Source organism: Nannobrachium achirus, assembly GCF_963921795.1.
Source record: "Nannobrachium achirus genome assembly, chromosome: 8".
Taxonomy (NCBI): Eukaryota; Metazoa; Chordata; class Actinopteri; order Myctophiformes; family Myctophidae; genus Nannobrachium; species Nannobrachium achirus.
In genome coordinates this window covers 7,106,318-7,123,077 of record NC_137817.1, presented here as the reverse complement: position 1 = coordinate 7,123,077, position 16,760 = coordinate 7,106,318, and the positions used below count along the sequence as shown (strand labels likewise).

Sequence of the window (16,760 nt, the reverse complement as noted above, 5' to 3'; positions counted from 1 at the left end):
GGGAGACATATGAGTTTGTGGGATTTCAGGCATCAAAGTACCTGGCAGGACAATAGTCTGTCCGATACCGAACACCCCATATTATGTTGTGATACGCTAACAGTATTCCTTGCTTAGATGTTAAACAGTATGTTCCAGATATTGAGTGTAAAAAGATCTCTCTCTCTCTCTCTCTCTCTCTCTCTCTCTCTCTCTCACATCGTAGGGTTCCAGTCTGATTCACCAGAAGGTGTCCCCTCCCTCAGAAGGTCAAGGGTCACCGGTACTGTCTTTCATCGTTCTGGAGCAGTTCAATGCCATACGTTTGGTCCAGGTGTGTGACAAGATATTCAGCACCATATCCATAACATCAACAGAAATCATACATTTTCATACAAACAGCAGTTTCTGATGTATATTGCTGATAATCTTGGCTAACCCTAGCTGGACTGATAAACAAGAACATTTTGTGTTTCCACATGTTGTGAGATTGTAAATCAGTTCTTTTTGTGTGTTACCCCTGGAATATGGATGCAGGGATTCAAGTGCTTAGGTCCCGTTTTGCTCATATATTTAACAATTAAATCACCAAATGTCATAAAACAGCAGTGGCAGGTTTAAAATGTTCTGTTCTGTGTGACATTAAATGCACCGCTGTGGACTGAAGAATCACCTCTTCAGACTACACCTAAATCCATAACACTACTGTAACACTCAATGACCATACATGAAGCTAGTTAGCATTTGTTAGGTTAGGGTTTTTTTACTCATTAGGTGCATGGTCTACCTATGCTATTGTTTTATCCAGACTGATATGCCTATGCATTTGTTATAGTGTTGTTGATAGTTATATTGTTGTTGATGTTCTGACATATCATCTTGCTTATTATAGCTCTATAATAATAATTATAATAATTATCTGCTTATTGTAAGTCGCTTTGTATTAAAAGCGTCTGCTAAATGCCTAAAATGTAAACTGTAATATATCACAGTGGTGTAATGGAGATTTTTCTTTTCTTCAGGGGAATGTTAATATAATGATGTCACATGTATGCACAGTGGGACGCTTACCAGTAAACCTCTTATGCAAACTTTCCAATTGTACCGTGCTGTACCTTGCACGGGGGAAAACAATAATACTGTGGGAACGCCGTGGTGTCCCGTGTAGCGACCGAAACACCCCTGGACGCACGTGCAGTAGCGTTTTGAACGCGGGAAATCTTGCAATCCCAGATTTGACCACCAGGACGACGGCAGCTTCACTGGGGGCTTGGTTAAACGTTGTCCACCATGTGTCACAGGGAATCCATCAGTCGCTGGCTGCACTCAGCAAGGTCATCCGAGGGACGTCCCTGCTCACAGCCGACGTCCAGAAACTGGCCACCGCCCTGCTCAACCAGGAGGTACGAGGAACACATGCACACATGCTTGTCTGGGGCAGTGGTTCTCAAAGCGGGGTTCGGGGAACCCCAGGGGTCCTTGAGGGCTTTCCAGAGGGTCCCTGGTTAAAATTAGTTAACATAGCAAGATCAGTTTAACCACTCTAAGCCATACAGTAAGTATGCTATTTAAAAAAAAAAGGAAAAAAAAAATATATATATATATATATTTTAGATGGTGGTCTGCGACTAAATACATTTTAATTTGGGGGTCGTTGATATGAATTCTTTTTAGAACCACTGTTGTAGGGGTTTGCTTGATTGGATTATGTTTCTATTGAACAAGTATAGATGCAATAAAATACAAATACACACACCATTCTGGTCTGAAAATGCTGGAATTTAGGGGTAAAATTTGTATTTTTATTTTAGAGATATGCAAGAAACCACTTTGCACATTTGAAGCTTCCTGGGTAAGCTTCAAAATCCACAAAAATTATAATAAAATAAAAATAAACATGGTTTTGGGGAAAGATCAGCAAGGGGAGAAGGATCCAATTGTGTGGATTTCTTGCCCAGCTCTGTACGGTTGCCTGTGTTAATGGCCTGTAAAGCGATGAAGCGCTTGAAATAAAATGGTTATGATAAGAAAAGATTCCAAGAGAGCCAAACACTATTAAAATTCAGGAATAAAATGTATTTACTGGATCACAGTGTATATAAAAATAAATATGTTGGTGTCTGAATTTGAATGTTGGAGTAAATATTGTGTTATTGAATCCCCATCAGGACCTGTACACTAGGGTGCAGAGCCTAAAATAAATGTTAATTGATCGGGCCGGGCCAAGTCTCGGGCTCTGCCACTCAGGCAACTGAGAACAGGCACATATCCCTGTCTGTCTGTCTCTGCACCTCGGCATTGAAGCCTAACCAATGTAGCCTGATAAATCAGTCCGCACATTACCACCCCCTGTTGGTGGGTGGTGTGTAGTGTGGACTGACCCCGGAGATTAAATATTTAATTTCATCTCGCCCGAAGAGCGGGTGAATTGAATGGGCCAATCAGGGCTGTAGACTTGGGGCACGTGGTAGGCTGGTCAGCAAACCTTCTTGCCACAGTGCGCATTGATGTGCCATCCTGGATGAGCAGCACTACCTGAGCAACTTCTGTGGGTTGCAGATATCGTCTCATGCTACCTCTAGTGGTAAGGGCACTGGCAAAATCCAAAACTAACCAAAAATCAGGGAGAAAAAATTAGGACAGGCAAATGGTCTGTGGCCACCACCTGCAAAAACCATTCCTTTTTAGGGGTTGTCTTACAAATTGCCTCATTTCCACCTCTGTGTCTTTTTCATTTGCACAACAGCACGTGAAATTGATTCACAATCAGTGTTACTTCCTAACTGGCCAGGTTGATATCCGAAAAGTGTGATTGACTTGGAGTTACATTGCAATTCTTATGCGTTCCCTTTATTCTTTTGAACAGTGTATATATATATATATATATAAAATCTTGGGCTTTCAGGTTTTCGGGTCCAACATGATGATCATTTTTAGTGCCAGGCCGGGACTCAGGCTGGCCCAGTAGGGCCCAGTTAGGGGCCTTAATTTTCAGGCCTGTTGAGAACTCTACTGTACACTAGAGCCACTCGGAGAACCACTATGGTTAAATAATAAATAAAAGACCGCCGCTCCCCCCCCCCCCCCCCCCCCCCCAAAAAAACATTGTGGTCCCGCGTAGTACCACAACATTACCTACCGTACAGTCCTGTATGAACCTGCAATATTTCCCTTGAGATCCAAAAACATTACAAAACAGAATGCGCAAGAGAGGAGCTGTTTGTTTGTGAGGAGTTTCACACAGAGAGAGAGTTTGTGTTTATACTGTGACAGACATATGGCACTACGATAAGCTGCTCACAGTGCACAGCGTGAGACTGAGCACGAGAGAGAGAGAGATATTCTGTGACATAGAATTTCCAAATGAGCAGAAAGTACAATTTACAATTTACAGTTTACAGTTTAGGCATTTAGCAGACGCTGTTAATCCAAAGCGACTTACAATAAGCAGGTAATACATCAATTTAATAAGCAAGATAATATATCAGTAAATCAACAACAATATAACAAGGCATAGGAATATCAATCTAGAAAAACAATAACATAGGTAGACCGCGCACCTAATCAGTAAAAAAAAAAGGAAAAAAAAAGAAAAAAACGTTTCTAAAGTCATTGACTGACGGGGAGTGTTACAGTAGTGCTATGGGTTTAGGTGGAGTCTGAAGAGGTGAGTCTTCAGGCCACGGCGGAAGCTAGGGAGTGAGTCTGTAGTTCTAAGTGCGACAGGGAGCTTATTCCACAGTTTGGGGGCCAGGAGGGCAAATTGTCTAGGACGAGTGGAGTTTTGTCCTGGGTTTTTAGCGAGGTATGCAAGATGCACTCCAGCGCTCTCGGATTGTCATTCCAAATGCACCTCTTATGTCGTTTTTAATCTGTAAACTCTCCAACTGATGACTGAAGTGACAGAAGTTAGTTGTCTTGGAGACACCCACCACCACCAGCAGCAGAACTCTCTTCAGCTTGCTAAGAAAAGTGAACGGTCTACTTCAACCCCCAAACGCAGCATGACTCATCACACGCAGTGCTGGAAGATGTATTCTGTACTTAGATTTTTCTTTACTCAAGTAAAAGTGGCAATACCTAAAAAATACGCTTTTGCAAGTAAAGGCCTGTATTCAAAATATCAGCGTGAAGATTTACTTACAGTACCAAAGTAAAACGACTCTATTTTTCTTTGCTGTTTTTCCTCAAACCTTGGAAATAGCCAAAGTATAAAACAGCGCTACAGCGGTTCATGTATGTTTCGTAATAATCTCAATCTAGTTTTCAAATATCTGTAGTGTAGTACAAAAGTACACTCAAGTAAATTACGTTCCACCACTGGTTACAGATATGTTTACAGTTAAAGAAGAGAAAGGGAGTAATAAAAATGCATAAGGTTGCGGTCTGTTTGTCTGGATAGAACGTTAATGATAATTTTCTCTTCTTACTATTGTTTTGGTGCAATAAGTCACAGTTCACACACACACACACACGCACGCGCGCGCACACACACACACACACACAGGGGCGTCACAAGGGGGGGGGGGGGGGGGGGGGGAGTGGGACTGAGTTACTGAGTTACTTGGGCCCAAGGTGGAGGGGACTTCATTATTTTATATTTTAGCTATTGAAAAATAGCAGATATACTGTACAAGCTCACAGCACAGAGTGACGCGCAGCGAGCTTGTAGATCTGATATTTTTTGAAAAGTCGTGAGAATGTGTGCAAATCTTTGAATAAATGTATTTTTTAAGCGAACATTTGTAACTCAAATTTTGCTTCTGGGGGGTCCCTGGAACTAAATGTTTTGAGATGGGAGTCCATGGCCATATACATATGGTTTTGGGGGTCCTTCACATGAAAAGGTTTGAGCACCACTGACATAGAAATATAGGTTTTTCAAAAACCTTCAGCGCAACTTGTATATCTGCTATTTTTCAATAGTTAAAGCACAAAATAATGCAGTGAATCCTTGTGCCCAGGGCCCAGAATTTGGTGTGACACCCCTGCACACGCACGCACGCACGCACGCACGCACGCACACACACACACACACACACACACACACAGGCATCGTTGTTTTTGTCATACACACATACCATTTGGAAACTGTTTAGTATGATAAAGCAGACGACTCACACTACCCCAAGGCCATTGCATCACGCCCATGCTCCTTCCTTTCTCTCTCATCTCCATTATATCTCCCTCTCCCCCCTCTCCCTCTGCCCACCTCATCTTCCTCTCCCCTTCTCCCTCTGCCCACCTCATCTCCCTCTCCCCCTCTCCCTCGGCCCACCTCATCTCCCTCTCCCCCTCTCCCTCTGCCCACCTCATCTCCCTCTCCCCCTCTCCCTCTGCCCACCTCATCTCCCAGGGGAGGCTGATACCATCGCCTGACCACACACACACACACACACACACACACACACACACACCCCACACACAGTGCCATGTTTAATTAACTGCTGTTCTTTGATTTTAACATGCAGTTAGTCTAGCATACCACGGACCTTCACACGCTAACACATGCAAACATGCGACAAAAGAAATAATCCAACCAGGGACTGTTTGTTCTAAAAAAAAATATGCAACCCCCCGGAGTGACCTTGAAGCGCACACATACAGTACACACCATGTTGTGCTCACTGTCGCATCAGCTGAGAACACAGGAATTTATCCTTTAGTGAAGCAATAAGCCACAAGAGGCATGTGGTTACCTGGTATTTTATAACGGCTGAGAGGCGTGGTGAGACACAAGGCGAAACAGAGTGACTCCAACCCTCTCAGCCGTTATAAAATACAGGTAACCACATGCCTCGCGTGGCTTATTGCTTTCTAAAACGGTTACAATATGAAAACATAATAATTATTATTTCACTAATAATTCTAGAATGTTTGCAAGAAAGTAGTTCCCAGCTACAAGAAAGTAGTTCCCAGCTTTTTTTTGCCAACAACACAGGTGCAAATAATTGCTGCAATGTGGAACACTGTGGAAAGAAATAACGCACCTGGGTTTGATATAAACTGATTCAAGGTGTGGGTTATAGTCTCATATACCACAGCAATTAAAGGGAACCAGCCATTCAGAATCAAGGAATGGAACTAGCCATTTTAGAAAATGTGCTAAACCCCTGGGCTTAACACATCATAGTTGAGGTGGAGCGCCACACCTACCATCAGCTCCCAATACATACCGTAAGACTTGCCGCACCCAACCTAAGACACGGGGGCGTGAACAAAGCGCATTTTGCAATCATGAGTGTGGTAATCTGCACACTACGCCAAGGTAGTGTGCCCTCCTGTGCCCTCCTGGCCCCCAAACTGTGGAATAAACTTCCTGTTGCACTTAGAACTACAGATTCACTCCCTAGCTTCCACCGTGGACTGAAGACTCACCTCTTCAGAAGACTCACCTAAACCCATATACCCATAACTACTATAACACTCCCCTTCCCTCAATGACCATATATGAAACTAGTTAGCATTTTTAGGTTTTAGAAACGTTGTTTTACTGATTAGGTGCATATTCCTATATGCATTGCCATTGTTATATTGTTGTTGATGTACTGACATGTTATCTTGCTTATTATATTGATGTATATTACCTGCATATTGTCGCTTTGGATTAAAAGTGTCTACTAAATGCCTAAATTGTAAATTGTAAGGTGCTATGTGGTAAAACAGCCCTGAATTAGTCATGGGCTTGTTTTGCCTAATCCTAATCCCTACCTGAATCTTTTATTAATTGTAAGACTAACCCATCAAATCATTTTTTAACCATGAAGCAACAATCTATCTTGTGAGAAACAGGACAAAATGCTCTCAAAATGTCTATTTCTCAAATTCTACTGTATATCTGGTGCTCACAAGCTATAGCCTTGGGTCAAGACTGCCATAGATGTGTTTCATCAAGTCTGACATTTGCATATCAATGACAGACTTGGTGACCTTCTCCAAATAGTATTTTGCATTTCTACATGTTTGGAGACGAATTTCCAGTAACTATTTTGGGGAAAGTGACCAAGACTGTCATATAGATATGCAAAAGTCAAACTTGATCAAAGACATCTACTGTATGACAGCCTTGATCCAAGGCTACTCAAGAGCATAGTAATACACATACACCAACAGTCACCCGCATGCACACAAGTCCCATAAATCATTTCAGGCTCTTGTTTTAGTGAAATCCTCTCCTGTGTTGTTGGTCGTGTTGGCTCAGTGCTGTGGCAGTCAACAGGGGTGTCTCAAGGGGGTGGGGGAAAGTGGGACTGAGTTACTAGGGCCCAAGGTTGGAGGGGCCTTAATTATTGTATACTTTAGCTATTGAAAAATAGCAGATATACAAGCTCACAGCGCGGCACCGAGCGCCGCGCTGCAAGCTTGTAGATCTGCTATTTTTGAAAAGTTGTGAAAATGTGTGAAAATCTTTGAATATATGTATTTTTTAAGCGAACATTTGTAACTCAAATGTTGCCTCTGGGTGGTCCCTGGAACTAAATATTTTGAGATGGGGGTCCGTTGCCAAATTGGGGGTCCTTCACATGAAAACGTTTGAGCACCACTGACACAGAAACATGGGTTTTTAAAAAAAAAAACCTTTGAAGGATTTGTAACATTCAAAGACTTGCACAAATGTTACGGTAGATCTACAAGCTCACAGTGCGGCACTCGGTGCCGCGCTGTGAGCTTGTATATCTGCTATGTTTCAGTAGTTAAAGTACCCAGGGCCCAGAATTTGGTGCGACGCCCCTGGCAGTGAGACGCGGCGTTGGAGGGCTTGATAAAGCACACTGTAGGCTGGTTGTTTTACCTTTTGTTGCTGTCATAATGGCTTCTGGAAAACGCAGCCTTTTATCCATTCTGCCGAGTCAGCCTTGTCCTTCTCTTCCTGGGACAGTTAGGGGTGACGCCAGTGTTTTTACCGCATATAATAGGTGTTATAAGCTGCTTGGAAAGTGTGCATATATGCAGGCAGACACGGACACACGCATACGCACACATATACACATAAAACTATACTTGTGAGGACACCATCATTTTAGACATAACACTAAATGCCTAATCTTGGTCCTATAACCCCAACCTGGAGCTTTTCCTAATTGCAAACCTAATTCGGTTTTAACCATGAAACAACCATTTCTCTTCAAAGGACCAGGATGTCTATAATAGAAAAATTTAAAGACTCTTTTTCCCTTAACTCGAAGAAATAAGACATGAGAGAAACCAGGTGTAAATGGAATTTGCTATATTTTGAGAGAGACAGGTAAAAGTTGAATAGTACAGAAAACACATCCAATCCGTTTCACGGTCAGAGCAACAAAATGGTGGTCAGACATTGTATATAAGCGAATACAGTACATGGCAGTTAGGCGTGGGACAAGTTCATAGGTTCTCAAATCATAACAAGACAGAGACGAAGGGTCCTGGTAACTTTCTACATACTGTAAGCATGGAAACATGGCACTTCCGGGTGGAGGTGGCATGGCAATATTATACTGTAGATTTATTGAATTCAAACGATAGATATTAAAGGAGTTATAGTCAACTTTTTCTTGAAAAACGGATGCTAAAATAAAAATGTTTCGAAAATATTTTATAAAAAAATAAGCTTCATATATGTGTTTCAATTAAAGAATGACCACAAAAAGCGTAAAATAATAATAAAATAATCATTTTGGCCATTGTTGGGTCGACACTTTGTTCACATCCTAGTCTAACACTATCAAAGAATAGACTAGAATGTAAACAAAGTGTCGGTCCGACAATTGCCAAAATGATTATTGTATCATTATTTTACACTTTTTGTGGTCATTTTTGAAAAGAAACACATGTATGAAGCTTATTTTTTTATAAAATATTATTTTTATTTTAGCATCCGTTTTTCAAGAAAAAGTTGACTATAGCTCCTTTAACTACCAAACTTATCCATCAGTCTATTTCTCCAAAAAATCAACTATACCTGTGGGGACATTAGGCCCTCACAAGCACAGTAATACATGTACACACACACACACACACTTGCACGTCCACACACATGCACGCACGCACGCACAGGCTCACACACGCAGACGACAGTTTTGCAGATAAGTGCTAAAAGGAAGGGTACTTTACCCCTGGCAGATAAGGAATGGCGGAGGGGACAGATAGGAAGGTAAAGTGGGATGGAGGGGATGAGGAGGAGAGGAGAGGAGAGAGGTTGCTAAGCAGCCACCACTCCAATCTCTCCTTCCTCCCTCCCTCCCTCTGTCTCTCTGTTTCTGTTTGCAAAGCCGTGAGCTGCCTTAATGCACTTCGGCCTAGAATTATTGAATGCTTTAACTATTGAAAAAATAGCAGATATACAAGCTCACAGCGCCGCGCTGCGAGCTTGTAGATCTGCTATTTTTGAAAAAAAGACGTGAAAATGTGTGCAAATCTTTGGATATATGTATTTTTAAAAGCGAACGTTTTGTAACTCAGATTTTGCTTCTGGGTGTTCCCTGGAACTAAATATTTTGAGATGGGGGTCCGTGGCCAAATACATATCATTTTGGGGGGTCCTTCACATGAAGAAGTTTGAGCACCACTGACATAGAAACGTTAGGTTTTTCAATTTTTTTTCAAAAGACACTTATAGAATCGGGTCAAAATTCAAATTTTCACGATTTTTCAAAAATAGCAGATCTACAAGCTCGCAGCACGGCACTCGTTGCCGTGCCGTGAACTTGTATGTCTGCTGTTTTTCAATAGTTAAAGCATAAAATAATAATAAATACGCTATAATGGGTACCCGTTCTAGATGGCTTAAGCATGTTCATCCCTGTCTATTTACCGTATACTCTCCCCCTTCTCCGCTTTTATCTTAATCAGCAGGTTTTCACAATCGCATCCCCACATCTCTCCTGGTCTCTCTTTCTGTCTTTCTCACGCACCAACTTTGCCACGCACACGCACACGCACACACACACACACACACACACACACACACACACACACACACACACACACACATACTCCCCCTCGCTTCCCAGCTCTAGCTCCTCATCAGAACTCCAGAATGATCGTCTGTTTTGTGTAAAAAACCCGATGGACGGGTTGGCCCGACTCCAAATTAAACGAATTAAATACTTTACACGGTACCAGCTACAGATTGCTGCTTTTAGCTACCCCCTTTAATTCTCTGTTTTCATGCTCACAGCACAAATTCACTGCATCTCCTCTAAAGGTACAGCAGCAGATGTGTTACCAATGACAATAATTAGAGGCTCAGTTCAGGGTGCTGATATTGAGCATGTTGGCTCCCTGGAAACACTACACCAGTTAGTCTGAAGTGGGGTCCAAGTACAGAATAGATCTTTCTCTATAACCTCGCAAAGGTAAGCTGCTTTTGCTGGCACAAGACCCAATAAATAAATTATAACAAGTCAATACTGGAGATGTGGCGTAACGGCATGGATTTCTACACAGAGAGGGCAATTCTTTCAACATAAGATGCTGCGCATTCAAGTTCAGGAGAGTTTGGAAAAGGCAATTCTCTTGAACGCTGCCTTCGGTATGGCATGGAAAGAGAGGGCATTTGCATTTCTTTCACCATAGTAAAAACTGTATTTCTTCTGGAGAAGGCACTTTTTTCCGACGGATAAAGGTGCAAGCCCCCTTTGGACAGTGGTGTAAAGTAACCAAGTACATTTACTTAAGTACTGTACTTAAGTACACTTTTGAGGTATTTGTACTTTACTTGAGTATTTCCAATTTCCAACACTTTTACTTCTACTCCACTACATCTCGGATCCAAATATTGAACTTTTACTCCACTACATTTATTTGAAAGCGTTAGTTACTTTGCAGATATAAATTATAATAAAGAAAACATACATTAACCACTTTAGCCTTATCCCTTGGCTATTTGAAAATAGCCGATCTACAAGCTCACAACGCGACACGTAGTGAGCTTTTAGATCTGCTATTTTGAAACATTTCATACTTTTACTTTTGGTACTTTAAGACATTTTGATTCCTATACTTTCATACTTTTACTCAAGTACACTTTTAATTCCGGACTTTTACTTGTAACGGAGTATTTCTACATTGCTATATTGTTACTTTTACTTAAGTAAAATGTGAGCACTTTTTACAACACTGCCTTTGGATGTGTGCACGACTGCACGTGCCTGACAGTGAGAAGCACTTTCCCCCTCTTTCAGTGTCCCCAGAGATGTGGGGACAATGGAACCCACTATTATAGAGGCCTCTCTCTCTCATCCTCAGCTGCGTGATTTGGCAGGGCAGGAGGAGAAAAAAAGTACTATTAGTGATTGCTTGTAATACATGTCATTATCCGAGCAGATGATAGGCCTTACTGTAAAAAAAGAAAAGAAAAGAAAAAAAACCAGCTTCCAAAGCACCAGCCTCATGCATTATTCTGCACACAACACGCCTGATAATGACAATGACAATAAACCTCCTTGGCTCTCTATTTTAATAGATCATTGCTTCTAGCTGTGGACATGTGGCGAGGCGTGTTTCTGCACTCCCATGTTGTCACATCTGAAATGTGTTGAATCCTCTAGTCTAGATTTAACGTTTACTGTGTGGAACTGAATCTGGTTCGTTTGTATATGTATGTATGTATGTATGTGTGTGTGTGTGTGTGTGTGTGTGTGTGTGTGTGTGTGTGTGTGTGTGTGTGTGTGTGTGTGTGTGTGTGTGTGTGTGTGTGTGTGTGTGTGTGTGTGTGTGTGTGTATGTATGTATGTATGTATGTATGTATGTATCAATCAACCAATCAATTAATCAATCATTTGTATTTGTGTAGACTCAAAGGTCCATTGAAAACAAACATAAAAAACACCATAATACAAAAAAACATCCCTAAACCAGAAAACCGAAAACAAATATCAAGATTAAAAATGTGCCTGTCAAGAGTGTTTATCATTTGTGTGCTCTCTACTGTATATGTGTATGTAGGCCTATGCCCCCATGGACGGATTAACCCCCGCGAGGGCCCCTGGCTGATAATTTTTAGGGCCCCCTACCCCCCACCATAACCCCTCCTCCCTCCCGACGCGCACTATCCAGCTTGGATTTTAAGCCATGATGATCATCTGTGGACCAAGAAAGCACCTGTAGACAACAGAGGAGGGGCCCACACATTCGATTTTTAATTAAAATATACATTTAATTTTTGTAAATTGTCAATAACCACGCGGGCCAGTTCCCCCAAGGGCCCCTGAGAGCCAAGGGCCCCTGGCAACGGCCCCACCGGCCCAATGGTTAATACAGCCCTGTATGCCCCAAATGTGATGTTTATACCTCTGTCTGTATCTCAGTTAAGTGAATCAAAACAGCAACGCAGTTTTGACAATGGAACAAGGGGGTAGCGCTTGTTTTCGGTGGAGATGACGGAGGCACGCCGGCGTTATATTATAAACACAATTATAATTAAAGTAAAAATAGTCAAATAACAAACAAGGACAAATTGTTCTGCCCACAACCTTATCAAACCAAAATGCCTAAACTACTGTAAATGTAGGCCTATTATAACTATGATAATGGTTTTTAATTAGTCCCAATTATTAAGTATAATACTTGACCTTATAAATATATAATGTTTATGATTATATGTTATGAAACATCGCATAGTCGAGCGTCGCGAGTCTGCGACGGTCGCATGAGCCGACTCAGCGCCGTTACCGGCTTATGTGTGCCGTCTGCCGTTATGGACAGAAAAGTAAATCTTCATCCCCCCGAATTTCGGCACCTCCGAGCGGTCCAGGCGAACACAGCGGAGCGCTCCCTACCTCCGGTTCAGCCAATCACAAGCTTCCACTGGCGATTCCACCGCGTTGCTGTTTTGATACACGCATCTCAGTTTTGTCTTAGTCTTAAACTCACCAAGTAACTCTCTCTCTCTCTCTCTCTCTCTCTCTCTCTCTCTCTCTCTCTCTCAGTGTCCCTTGGCCTGGCAGAATAAGTGGGAGGGGCCAGAAGAGCCCATGCAGTACCTCAGAGCCGTGGTTACACAGGCCCTCGCTGTACAGGTAACGCACACACACACACACACACACACACACACACACACACACACACACACGCACACGCACACGCACACACACACACACACACGCACACACACACACGCACACGCACACGCACACGTGCACACACGCACGCATAGCACGATAACAAATTTAACCCTTTGTTTGAGCCAAAATTGAGTTGAATGTGATTAGTGGAGCTGCCACTGGTGTTGTGAATGTGGACGTCTTTGACGTTATGGAAGTAGTTTGACAGAAACATGGGTATCTTAGTGGTGTAGCTTATCTTGTAGACCAGGCCCATTGCAAGATGCTGTACTCTGTCATCTACTCTGAGCCATCCCAATGTTGTAAAATGAGCAGGGGTTAAAAGAGTTCTAGGTGTGAGGCCAAGCAGTAGCCTAACCAGTGTATTTTGGGATGTTTGGAGCCTTGTTATTAAGGTCTTTGTGGCGCTACGGTACCATGCGTGGACTGCATAGTCTAAGTAGAGTTGAATGAGTGCTCCTGCTAGAGTCTTCAAAGTCTTCAAACGCACTTGTTGATCTGCTATTTTTGATGCAAGTTTTTGAATATTTTTGACCTGATTCTATAAATGTCTTCTAAATCCATCTTCTAAATCAGTGGTTCTCAAACTGTTTCATGTCAAGGACCCCCAAAATTACATGTATTTGGCCGCAGACCCCCATCTCATCTATGTTGTTCCAGAGACCACCCACTTTAAAAAAAAAAATTGTAGCAGATATAGAAGCTCACAGCGCGGCACCGCGTGCCATTTTTCAATAGTTAAAGCATTAAACAATTCTAGGCATAAATGGGTTAATGAAAGAAGTTAAAGAGAATCAAAGAGATCTGTTTTACTTTAATAACAAATTATTCCTTTGCCACTTTGTTGGCAGGACCAATGAATATACTGTTAATATGCTGTCACTGCACGTGGACAACATTTGTGTTCAAATTATTGTTACAATAAGTGTCTGTCCTTCTACCAACCACTGAATTTGAAAGGTTACTGATTAATTGTGAACACCGTGAGGTGTATGTGAATTCTGTCTTCCGCCAAAGACGGTGGGGATAATTAGCGGTCTATTTACATTACAAGGTAGGGTGGCGGGCGGGGAAATGACTGACGACCTCAGCACTTATTAGGAGTCACCCTGGGGACTGAAGACTGTACTTTGAGGGGGAAAGGCTATGGCGACCTCATCATAATCGTCACTATAGTCGGGGGGGAAACCTCATATGTCCAAAACCGGTACTTTTCAGGATCCAAATTCAAAAGTAGCAAAAGCAGCGGAACGACAAGCTCGCTTGGCGTCGCTTTTTTGAGCTTGTACATCTGCTACTTTTGATGCTTTTGTGTGACGCTGTAGCAAAATCAAGTTGGGCGTTGATTTAACGAAAAAACAAACGTAAGAACCTGGAGATGGGAGGTTTCTGCCCGACCACGGGGACATCGATAGAGCTTCCGCTGCTCGCAGCAGGCCTGCCCTCGTCAGCATGAACCTAACGATTCACAGGAATCCATTTAAACCCATCATGCATTGCTCTTCTCCGTCCCCAGTGCAATGATTAACACTGATCTTGCACCTTTGCATAAATTAAGCCATCGCTCGTGAACCCACTGTGGGTGACAAGCACGTTTCTGGTCACACGCACACACGTATACACGCACGTATACACGCACGCCCACACACACACACACACACACACACACACACACACACACACTAGCATGTACTAGTATTTAGTATTACTATACCATTGTGAGAACATCAGCATTTTAGGAGAATATTGTAACTTTTGTCTGGCCAATTTCAAGCCTAATCCTTATTAATCTACATTTGTGGCGCAAGAAACCAGCACATGACTATAAGTATAAAACATACATAAATCAAACAAACGTCTAGTCCTAACCCCAACCCCAACCTGATGGTTTTCCTAATTGTGAAGCTAACTCCCCAAACCTTTATTATTTTTTTCTCTTCGGAGGAAAAAATAGTCCACACAATGTCTGTTTCATGTGGCCCTCAAGGTCGATAGAGGTTTATTGTCGGTATCAGCCAATAATGTTGGAGTCTGTCCCTGTTATAATGAGCTAGACCAGTGGTTTCCAAACACTGGGTCGGAACCCATTTGTGGGTCATGGACACATTTTTATGGGTCCCTTAATTGAGGGTATGCGCTAGGGTTGGGACCCGAAACCGGTTCTTTTTAGGACCCGGTTCCATGATAGCGGGTCCAGAACCGGGTCAATCATTTTTGCCGGTCCGATTCTCTTAACGGGTCTCATCACCGCATCGCGGTAAAAGAAAAACACTAGCGATTAGCGAATCGCAAAGGCCGCGATTTTCTGCAAAGTAGACTTCCCAAGCAATATGGAGACGTTTTAATTTTTGAAATCCCTTCATAATTGACTGTGCAATGATCAAATCAAACCGTGGTGTCTGTCCTTAAATCCTTGTGCATTGATTAAAAGCTGCCATTTGTCCTAAGCTGAAAGTGAAAGTAACTTCTGTGCAACGGTGGCTCCCCCTCCTCGTCCCCCGCACACATGTGAAGTGAGACCTTTGGTGTGTGTCTTAGGGTGCTTTTTTTTGCCTTGATGAAACTTAAGCAAGGCAGCGACATACAGTACTTTCTTCCTTGACAATAATGAGAGGCAGACAATACCATTACTGACATTTTGCTGAATATAAAAACGTTTTATATTGCTAATAAGCAAAGTAAAAGGGAATCTTTTGGAAACTTTATGGGTCTGTAACTCAGTGAATAAATGGAACCAAATGGACCTGTTCCATTTTTACTCTAATATTTTAACATTTAATATAAATTGGGGTCCCAGTGATATAAATATAATTAAATGGGTATCTGTAGCCTAGTGTATTTAGAAATCCTAGTTCTAAGTTCAAACTAAGCCATATTGTAAAATAAATATAAGAAATAGGCAAACATTTTGAAAATAGCCGATCTACAAGCTCACAGCGCTCAAACACATTTTATTGAGGACTCATAAAACTTTTCTGGGACCCGGGACCCATTACATTGAAAACCTATTAACTTCACTGCTAACTACTGTTTGAACGCCCATTAGGCTTATGTAAACAACTACTGTTAAATGGTCTCAATCGTTCATGTTTTATTTAGGAAAAAAAATCATAAAAAAAAACATGTTGGACTCATGCATACAGCCAGACTACCTAACCGAACAGTGTTCAAGCCAAGTGAAATGGGTGCAGTAATTTAATAAAGCTGATTTTCCATGGTTTAAGTTGTGTGTATTATGTAATTGTATAATGGATGATAGAAAATATGAAAAAATATATATATTGGAACCGTTAAGAGAACCGTTAGGAACCGGAATCGTTAAGAGGGAATCGCTAAGGACTCGGAATCGTTAAAATCCTAACGAGTCCCAACCCTAGTATGCGCATGACGTCACTGTTGCTGGAAGTTATGTGGGAACACGCCTACTGAGTGGCAAAAAACGAATTTCTGCCATTGACAGCCCATACATCCAAACAGAAAAGTCCTATCTGATTGTATTAAACAAAGTTAACTCACCATCATTGCGGCTGTACTGAAAGCTTGAATTATCCTCTTTCTATCTGCAAAGTTTTTGTTTCATAAAAATCCACCATAGGCATGTAATCAGCCACTTTCTGTCAAGACATTCTGTGCAGGTTTTTATTTTTCCAATTGTCAAAGTTTGGAAGCACTCGTTTTCAACAACACAACATCCTGCTGCCTCCTGCATTATGTGCAAATTAGAAACAGGTGGTA

General features: G+C 41.9%; 1 protein-coding gene across 1 annotated transcript in view; it reads left to right on the top strand.

Annotated features, from left to right (window-relative positions):
• The window catches only part of dync2h1 (dynein cytoplasmic 2 heavy chain 1), a 557,731-nt gene that overhangs the window by 484,487 nt on the left and 56,484 nt on the right, over positions 1–16,760 (top strand). Inside the window, 3 exon segments of the mRNA XM_080731168.1 lie at positions 206–313; positions 1,281–1,382; positions 12,891–12,980. Coding sequence (XP_080587294.1) covers positions 206–313; positions 1,281–1,382; positions 12,891–12,980 — 300 coding nt within the window.